General features: G+C 46.9%; 1 protein-coding gene across 4 annotated transcripts in view; it reads right to left on the reverse strand.

Moving 5' to 3' along the window:
- The window catches only part of SEPT11 (septin 11), a 93,265-nt gene that overhangs the window by 13,532 nt on the left and 69,901 nt on the right, over positions 1 to 9,832 (reverse strand). For all 4 annotated transcript variants that reach the window (XM_023513372.1, XM_023513370.1, XM_023513369.1 and 1 more), the window contains exons 6-7: positions 5,600 to 5,696; positions 4,127 to 4,295 (exon numbers count right to left, since the gene is read on the reverse strand). In XM_023513372.1, the coding sequence (XP_023369140.1) occupies positions 4,127 to 4,295; positions 5,600 to 5,696 (266 nt within the window). The remainder of the gene's footprint in view (positions 1 to 4,126; positions 4,296 to 5,599; positions 5,697 to 9,832) is intronic.

Genomic DNA, 9,832 nt, shown 5'->3' on the forward strand with positions numbered 1-9,832 from the left:
TGATATCTGCAGTCACTGAGCTTTGATAGAGACCCACTGATATCTGCAGTCTCTGAGCACCGATAGAGACCCACTGATATCTGCAGTCACTGAGCTTTGATAGAGACCCACTGATATCTGCAGTCTCTGAGCACCGATAGAGACCCACTGTATCTGCAGTCACTGAGCACTGATAGAGACCCACTGATATCTGCAGTGACTGAGCATCTATAGAGACCCACTGATATCTGTAGTCACTGAGCATTGATAGAGACCCACTGTATCTGCAGTCACTGAGCACCGACAGAGACCCACTGATATCTGTAGTCACTGAGCACCAATAGAGACCCACTGTATCTGCAGTCACTGAGCAATGGCTCTGTGTTAGCTGCTCACAGATGCCTAAAGTGGTATCTTTTACAAATTTTAGCCCTAAAATTTAATTTTAATTATAGTTATTAATACTTTTCTAAGTGAGAAATATGCAATTGCTTCCCGAGGTTTTAGCTGGGCTGGGCATGGTAGCTCACACCTGTAATCCCAGCACTTGGGAGGCTGAGGTAGGAGGATCCCTTAGCTCAGGAGTTGAAGACCAGGCCAACCAAGAGCAAGACCGTTTCTACTAAAAACAGAAAAATTAGCCCTGGGCGTGGCATCCATAACACAGTGGTTACAACACTGGCCACATACACTGAGGATGGCAGGCTGGAACCCAGGCTGGGCCAGTTAAACAACAATGACAACTACAACAGAAAAAGAGCCGGGTGTTGTGGCAGGTGCTTGTAGTCCCAGCTACTTGGGAGGCTGAGGCAAGAGAATTGCTTAAGCCCAAGAGTTTGAGGTTGCTGTGAGCTGTGACGCCACAGCACTCTACCCAGGGCAACGTAGTAAGACTGTCTCAAAAAAAAAAAAAAAAGAAAGAAAGAAAGAAAGAATGAATGAGAAAAATTAGCCCTGGGTGTCCCGGCAGGGGCCTGTAGTCCCAGCTATTTGACAGGCTGAGCCAAGAGGATTGCTTGAGTGATCCTGCTTAATAACACTCTAGCCTGGGTGGCAGAGTGAGACTCTGTCTCAAAACTCAAAAACACAATAAAACAAGGTTTTAGGCTGGTTTGAAACTGAGAACTTTTATCTTCTAATTTCCTCTGAACAGCCCTTGCGAGAGGCAGGTTTTGCTTGTGGCAGTGGAGGGAAGGGTCGTAAAGAGACCTGGAGTCCACCCATCATCCTGGGAACTGGCATAATTCTCTCCCTGCTCCAATCCCCTGGAACCATCTAGTGGAGGGCCTACCTAAGGATGACCATTGCCACTGGCAGCTATGGGGCAACTTATACTTTAATACTTATACTTCATTTAATACTTTCAACAATCCAGCAAGATGGTTAGCAATTAGTCCAGGTCACACCTGTGACAGAGCCAGGCCTGAACCCAGACCACCTTGCCCAGACAGGAGCTCTACCCACTGCCCTGCCACGAGTGAGTGGGTCTCTCAGGCCCGGGGACTTAGTCTCTGAGAGGGCACTCAGCACTGTCGGCTGAGTCCGTGAGTCACGGCGGAGGTGGTGTTCTGAGATGGGGAAGGAGTAGTGTGGCCAGAGACTCAGGAGGAAGGAGACATGTCACCGTCCCCACTCGCATCTCACATCTCCTCTCCTTGTTTACCTTATAATGCCAGCCAAAATGGGGCTAGGCCTGGGGAGCAAGGGCAGTCTAGGGAGGGGCTCTGGTTGTGGGAACATGAGTTCCATGGCCCCAAACAGCAAGTGGGTATGTGTAGGGCAGCAGGTGGGCACACAGGGGGCACGTGGGCACAAGCAGGGCAGCAGGTAGTTACGCTCAGGCCAGGTGGGCACATTCAAGGCAGATGGGCATGAACAAGAAAGCCAAGCAGAGGAAGGATGGGGCTGATGTCTGGATATGCACATACTCCACACAAGACAAGATACAGCTCTGAACTCAGGCAGGTGCTGGACGTCAGCAGGCACGAGGGGTGCAGCCAGAGCCGAGGTGCAGGAGTCACTGCACACCCTATAGTGACGACTGTCATTTGCCAGACTTGGCCTTAGAGGCCACTCTACTTAATAACACAAGTGGGGCCCAGAGGACAAACGGTGGACAAGGGTGCTCAAAGGGAATGATGAACTTCACACACACTCAGCAGGAATCCTCCACTTTGGGAACATAAAGAACCTTAATATCACTGAAATTAGCAGTGGCTTCTGTTGTTCCTCAGCCCTGCCACCCGCAGCAGGTCTCCTCACCCCACTCTTCCCTCGGTGGGGCCCCCAGTGCACAGGAAATGCTGGGGGTGCCCAAAATTCTCCAGTGGGAAAGGCTGAGCCCTTTTAAATGTAGTGGTTGCCAAGAAAAGGAAAATCAAATTCATTTCACATTGCTATTAAGCAGACGTGTGATTCGAAGTCAACTTTTGGATCCAAAAGATCTTTCCCACGTCAGGAGGGGCACATAAGTCTGAATCAGTAAGATCCTAAGAGGAGAAACTGCTTCCAGTTTAAATGGAAACCCTGGCCCCACTTAGGCTGATAGGAAGTATTTATTTTAGAAGGTCTAATTTCCTCTACTTCTGATTTTCTTATAAAGGGAAAAGTGTAAAAGCCTTGGTGTAAATATATATATTTGTGTGTGTGTGTGTGTGTATGGTGCCAGAACTGTATGTACATTTTAAAAAAGGAACTGTGAAACTCAATATGTACCAATAACAAAATAAATGCAAGTGACGTCGAACCCCTCTTAATAATTGCAGGAGTCAAACGTGACTTGATTATTACAAATTTAATAGTTTGTTTTCATTCTTAAAATGTGTATACATTTTTTGGCATCCTTTGTATATATAAAATATAAATTTATGTTTTTATATAAAAATTTTTCATTTTTTATACATTTTTTGTATTAAAAATTGTATATATTGGCTTGGCACCTGTGGCTCAAGTGGCTAAGGCGCCAGCCACATACACCTAAGGTGGTGGGTTCGAATCTAGCCTGGGCTCACTAAACAACAATGATGGCTGCAACCAAAAAATAGCCGGGCATTGTGGCAGGTGCCTGTGGTCCCAGCTACTTGGGAGGCTAAGGCAGGAGACTCGCTTGAGCCCAGGAGTTGGAGGTTGCTGTGAGCTGTGATGCCAGAGCACTCTACCCAGGGGGATAGCTTGAGGCTCTGTCTCAAAAAAAAAAAAAAAAAAAGTATATAAAAAGTATTTATAAATTTATACATATATATATATATATTAAAAATTTCCATTTTCACCATCAAAAAGGAAACCTCAGGATGGTAGAATTGGAACCAAATGGGGAGGGAGAGACATGGACGAAACATGTCCTCTAAGAGTCAGGCGGGCTCTGTGACATCTCCTGCTCCTGAAGCCCCAGAAGATAGGGAGGCCAAGACAGGCAGAACAGCAGCTCTCCCAGGCCTTGCAGAAGCCCTGCTGGCCCTTTCCAGCCCTTCCTTCCTGGTGGGCAGTTAGCTGTGCTTGCTGGAGTTGCCTTACTTAATGCGCCATAGAGGCAGCGTGGTGGCCGCGTGTCTGCAGCAGCAGGAGGTCATCACCACCCACAGGCTCTGCCAGCACCTGCTGAGCCCTGGGCAGGACAATGCCAGGGCATGGTCTCCCGTGTCCCAGCAGGCCGATGTAGGCCACCTGCCTTCCTGGCGGTAGTAGGTAGCTCAGGTAGCATCACAGACTCTTCAAATTCCACAGGTTCCAAAGTTGAAAGGGACCTAGGCTGTGCTGAATGGTTAACATTTGGGGAGGTAAATTAACTCTCAGGAACTTAAGAAACTTAACTTCTGCAGGCAGCTCACAGGCTCCAAGTTATGATCTAGTCTAGGGGTTGGCAAATCACAGCCTAAGAACCAAATATGGGATGCTGCCTGTTTTTGTAAATAAAGTTTTATTGAAATACAGCCACTTCCATTCATTTAATATTGTGGTCTATGGCTGCTTTCAAAGGACAAGGGCAGAATTAAGTAACTGCAACAGAAACCACTTGGCCTGTAGAACCTACAATATTTATTATCTGTCCCACGACAGAAAAAAGCCTCAACCCAGCAAGCATTGCTGTGACTAGCCCACATACCCACCTCACACCATCCCAGAGACACCTGACTGCTGGGCCTCATACCTGAAGGGCTTGCTGTCGGGGTCGGTGTCCTTGAACCCCATCTCCTCGAGCTTACAGCGTCGGTACAGCTCATAATGGCGGGTGTGAGTCTGTTCTCGCAAGTCCTCCATGTTCACACGGATCAGCATCTCCCGAAGTTTCACAAAATCACAATGGTTTTCATTTTCAACTGCAAGAGACACATGGGTGGAGGGGGGAGGCTGTCAGCCACAAGATCACTGAGAAGCTGCAGGAATGCTTCCAAGATGTTACCACACTCCTGAAATCTCTGAGGTCTCAAAGCCACCCGAAGGCTACTGGATTTACCTTACATTCTTAATAGACATGAGATTCCTGACAGTGCTGACTGGTACTGCTACTGAGAATGCTGACATCTGGTGCCTACTCAGTGCAGGGTGCCGGGTAGGAGCTTAACAAATGCTGTTGTACCCTTCATAAGAAGCAGACAAGGCAAATCTAGCTTCATAGGTGCAGAAGTCTGGCTAAGTCTGGTTGTGATAAGCAAGGTGACCTCTCTAACAGGGGAAAGAGTCTGATTCAAACACTGTGACACCCGGCTCTAAAGCCAGACCTAGTTCCACCCCTCCATGCTGTCTAGAACTGCGTAATTTTTATGTATCACCTCATTTAATCATAGCAACAAGACTGCAGCCATCCTGCATCATCTGTGGCACCAGTGTCCTTCAAACTTCAAAACACACATGGAGTCTTGGCTTCTCAAAATGACACTCCTGACATGTCTTCAAATTGAAGACTGTGCTTATGTCCCACAATGCCAAATACCATTCATATACCCTCAAAATTCTCAGTATTTCCTGAAATGACATTTATTGGAAGACAACTTTCCCAGAAATAGAAAAATAAACACCTCTTATTTGCAGGAGACATTTGCCACTTTTTTATACGTTGCTGATGAAACTGGTTCAAGTTTCTAGGGAACTCTTATTTGTTTTTAGACAGTCTTGCTCCGTTATTCTAGAGAGAGTACAGTGGCATCACTGTAGCTCACAGCAACCTCAAACTCCTGGGCTCAAGAGATCCTCCTTCCTTAGCCTCCCAGGCAGTTGGGACAACAGGTGCACACCACCATGCCCAGCAAATATTTCCATTTTAGAAGCAATGGGGTCTCACTCTTGCTCGGGCTGAACTCCTGTGCTGGAGCAGTTATTCACCTTAGCCTCACAGAGTGCTAGAGTTACAGGCATGGGCCACTGTGGTCAGCCAAGAACTCTTTTCTCCTAAGAATTCACAGGAATTCACACTGAATTTCCTAAACAACCCAACATCCTTGAAGGACTGCCTCATCCCAGCAGACACTTGTCCCCATGGTCTACCCACCTGATGGCTGTTTCTTTCTTCCTCATCTCCACTCCCACCAGATGTGGATGCCCCCACTCCCTCCCACTGCCCGCACTGCTGAGGACCTCCCTAAATGAAATTAGGGAGGGAAGGGTCCCTGTCCCATGCACATACCCTGTACCACGCCCCAGGGGTACTGCCTGGCCTTTGCCATCTTGTTGCCAATCTTCACCTCCTCAGTGCTGCCAACCACCGCAAACGGGAGATGGACCTGCCGAGCAACAAGGGGACAGAGAGTGGTCACCTCCCATCGCTCTGACGAAGACTGGTCCTCCACCAGCCTCCACACTCTACCACCCTCTGCAGGCCTCTACCTGGTACAAGAGGAAAGGCAGAGAGGGCAGGACAGGTAGGAGGAGGTCAGCGGGTGTGCGTCACATACCCTGCCCGCCACGACCAAACACCGGATACCTGCGATGAGCCTGAGGAAGCCTCAGATGTGTGCTGTCCCGTGAGCCCCTGACTGTGTGCGGCTACTGAGCACATATCACCAATAAACAGAATTTTTAACTTTTAACTTATTGACATTTAAATTTAAAACGGAAGCAGTGTAAAATATTTTTCCATTGAATATAACTATATTGCTTTTTTTTTGAGGCAGTCTCACTATGTTGCCCTCTGTAGAGTGCCATGGTGTCACTCCGGGCATGTGGCTGGTGCCGTTACCACTGTGCTACAGGTGCCGAGCCCTAACTCCAGCCCTATTGTCTGATAAAACTGCATTCTCTTTGCTTCAAACTCAAACCAAATCTTCCAAAAAGGAAGACCAGTTTTGTCAAGGTAGAACCAAACATTAAAGAAAAAGCATCTTTTATGGTACTTATTTCATACTGAAAAACTTGAAGGTATGACAGGAGAAACAAATAGGTGAATCTACTTTCCTAAATGTAAATTTTATAAAATGTAAATACAAATCTGATGAAAATTTAAAGTCTGGAATGAGATATGCTGTCATTATAAAATATACGTTGAATGTCAAAGACTTACTATTAAAATATCTCATTAATAATTTTTATATTTATAACATGCTGAAATGATTAACATTTTGGAACATATTGGGGTAAGTCATATTTCTTTTCACTTTTTCTTCTTTTTAGAGACAGAGTCTCACTTTATCGCCCTTTATCGTAGAGTGACATGGCGTCACAGCTGACAGCAACCTCTAACTCCTGTGCTTAGGCAATTCTCTTGCCTCAGCCTCCCAAGTAGCTGGGACTACAGGGGCCCACCACAATGCCCAGCTATTTTTTCATTGCAGTTTGGCTGGGGCCGGGTTTGAACCCGCCACCCTCAGTATATTGGGCCAGCGCCCTACTCACTGAGCTGCAGGCGCCCACCCCTCTTTACTTTGTTATTTATGTGGCTACTAGAAAATTTTAAAATGCTTGTGTGGCTCACATTATGTTTCCATTGAATGGCATTGCTTTTAACCGTTGGTCACTGTACACATTTTAAGTCAGAAACATACATTAGCCCAAATTATGGACAGAATCCTTGTATCCAGATTTATCGCAATCAAAGCTGTCCAAGACAACTGACTCCCTTGCATTCGTTTATTTGATAATTATGGCGACATTCTGGACTGGAAGAACTATCTTTTTTCCATGAGCATATGAGAATAGGGGGATTTGAAATAGCTGCTCCAATAATTATCACTCAGGGTCCTTTGATCCAGTGTTCTTTCTCTGCAGGTAAGTTGGGAAAGAGGGGAATGTCTTCCTAGCCAAATCCCCTCCCAGAGAAAGCCCGGCCTAGTGCTCAGCTCAGCTTGCTCAAGGGCATTTTGTGTATTGTCTGATGCTTGGGTATTTAAAGTCTCTGGTAGGAAGGAAAGAAAGCCTGTTCTCTTTCTAAACTCTAAGTCAGAAACTGAAATGTTTCCCTCAAGTTCAGGAACTTTGGGTTTTGACCAAGGAAACGTCTCCATCCAAATGTAACTAAAGGAACCACCAGTGGGATCAGTTTGCTCAGATTTCCACACTTCACAGGGAATTTCAATGGCAAGAAATGTTTGCAGTGAGGAGCCTACAAGAAAATGTCTTAATGAAGGGCAGAATTAATCTGGAATGCCCAGGTCTTCAGTTCTGTGAGTCTGATAAAGAGAGAAAGAACAAAGGTACATGGGTATTTTTTCTCCAAGAAGTTTTTTTTTTTTTTTTTGAGACAGAGTCTCAAGCTGTCACCCTGGATAGAGTGCTGTGACATCACAGCTCACAGCAATCTCAAACTCTTGGGCTTAAGAGATTGATTCTCTTGCCTCAGCCTCCCCAGTAGCTGGGACTACAGGAACCCACCACAACGCCTGGCTATTTTTTTTTGTTGCAGTTGTTTAGCTGGCCCAGGCTGGGCTCGAACCCGCCAGCCTCGGTGTATGTGGCCAGTGCCCTACCCACTGAGCTATGGGTGCCACCCTCCCTCCAAGAAGTTTAATGGAAATTTATTTCATGACCATAAAAAATTATTTGGAAGGATGGGAGAAATTAGATGACATTCATTCCTGTGACCTTCTGAATCCTGCCCTGACACCCCCACTGCAGTTCCGCAGCAGAGTAGCAGTGCCATCCAGCCTGTGTTGTACCTGGAAGCCAGACCTGCAGGGGCCCAACCCCTGATAGAGAAGGCGCAGTATTCGGGTATTACACGTGCTCATCACCTCGAGGTTACTTGTAAGATCTAACATAATGTAAGTGCCATGTAAATAGCTGTTATACTTTGTTTTTAAAAATTGTATTATTTTTCTTGTGGTATTTTGTAATTGTCTTTTTTCCCCCTGGAACATTTTTTTTTTTTTTTGAGACAGAGCCTTAAGCTGTCCTCCTGGGTAGAGTGCTGTGGCATCACAGCTCACAGCAACCTCCAACTCCTGGGCTCAAGCGGGTCTCCTGCCTCAGCCTCCCACATAGCTAGGACCACAGGCGCCCGCCACAACACCCAGCTATTTTTTTGGGGGGGGGTTGCAGCCATCATTGTTGTTTGGTAGGCCTGGGCTGGATTCGAACCCGCCACCTTAGGTGTATGTGGCTGGCACCTTAGCCAGTTGAGCCACAGGCGCCGAGCCTCCCCTGGAACATTTTAGACCTGTGGATAAGGAGGGCTGACCAGACGCTGCTGTACTCTGGGGACAGTTAGTAGAAAGCTGACAGCAAACTCCCCGGGCCACACCCTATGTCCAGTGCTGATAACCACACAAGCTTGGGGCTGTGTGCAGTCTCCTCGTATATGAGGGAGGAATAATAACGGTGCCTGTCCATCCACGAGACAGCTGTAAGGGTCAAAAGGGAAGGCTTGAACAGCCCCCGGTGGGCAGCAAATGCTCCACGTATGTCAAAAGTGTCAGGTGTCACTATTAATGTGTAGCTCCAAATCCCTGCACCCAGAGACTGTTAGAGGCGAAGAGATCTGACATATCATCCAGCTCAATCCTGTTTAAGAATTCTCTCTCTAGAGCAGCGCCTGTGGCTCAGTGAGTAGGGCACAGGCCCCATATACGGAGGTGGCAGGTTCAAACCCAGCCCCAGCCAAACTGCAACAAAAAAATAGCTGGGCATTATGGTGGGTGCCTGTAGTCCCAGGTACTCGGGAGGCTCGGGCAAGAGAATTGCCTAAGTGCAGGAGGTGGAGGTTGCTGTGAGCTGTGTGACACCACGGCGCTCTACTGAGGGCAATAAAGTGAGACTCAGTCTCTACAAAAAAAAAAGAAGAAGAAGAATTCTTCCATCTAGTGTCCTTCTAAGTGGGCTGAAACAGTCACATAATAATGGGACCAAGACCCTTCAGTGCTCTTTCACTCATTAGTTCATTTAGTTTTTATTTTATTTTTATTTTGGGGGACAGGATCTCATTCTATTGCCAGGCCAGAATACAGTGGTGTTATCATAGCTCACAGCAATCTCAAATGCTTGGGATTAAGAAATCCTCCTTCCTCACCCTCCTAAGTACCTAGGACTACGGTATCTACCACTATACCTGGCTAATTTTTCTTTTAGAGACAGAGTCTCACTTTTTTTTTGGTTGCAGCAATCATTGTTGTTTGGCGGGCCCAGGCTGGATTCAAACCCGCCACCTTAGGTGTATGTGTTAGCCACTTGAGCCACAGGTGCTGAGCTGCATTCCAGACTTTTAACTACCTTGAATTCTAACAACCATCACTGGGCACCTACTATGTGCAAAATATGTTGCTTTATGGAAGTTGTGTTCCCACAGGGAAAAGCTCTGTGACGGTGCTACGGCTCAAAGCTACACTATGCTGGGGACACACAACAGAGCAGTGCAGATTCACAGGCAAGAGGGGTTCACCAGGATGGGGGGCTCACCAAGAGGGGTCTAACCAGGAGGGGGCTCACCAGG

Source organism: Otolemur garnettii, unplaced genomic scaffold, assembly GCF_000181295.1.
Source record: "Otolemur garnettii isolate 467f Iridium unplaced genomic scaffold, OtoGar3 scaffold00039, whole genome shotgun sequence".
In the NCBI taxonomy this organism is placed as follows: Eukaryota; Metazoa; Chordata; class Mammalia; order Primates; family Galagidae; genus Otolemur; species Otolemur garnettii.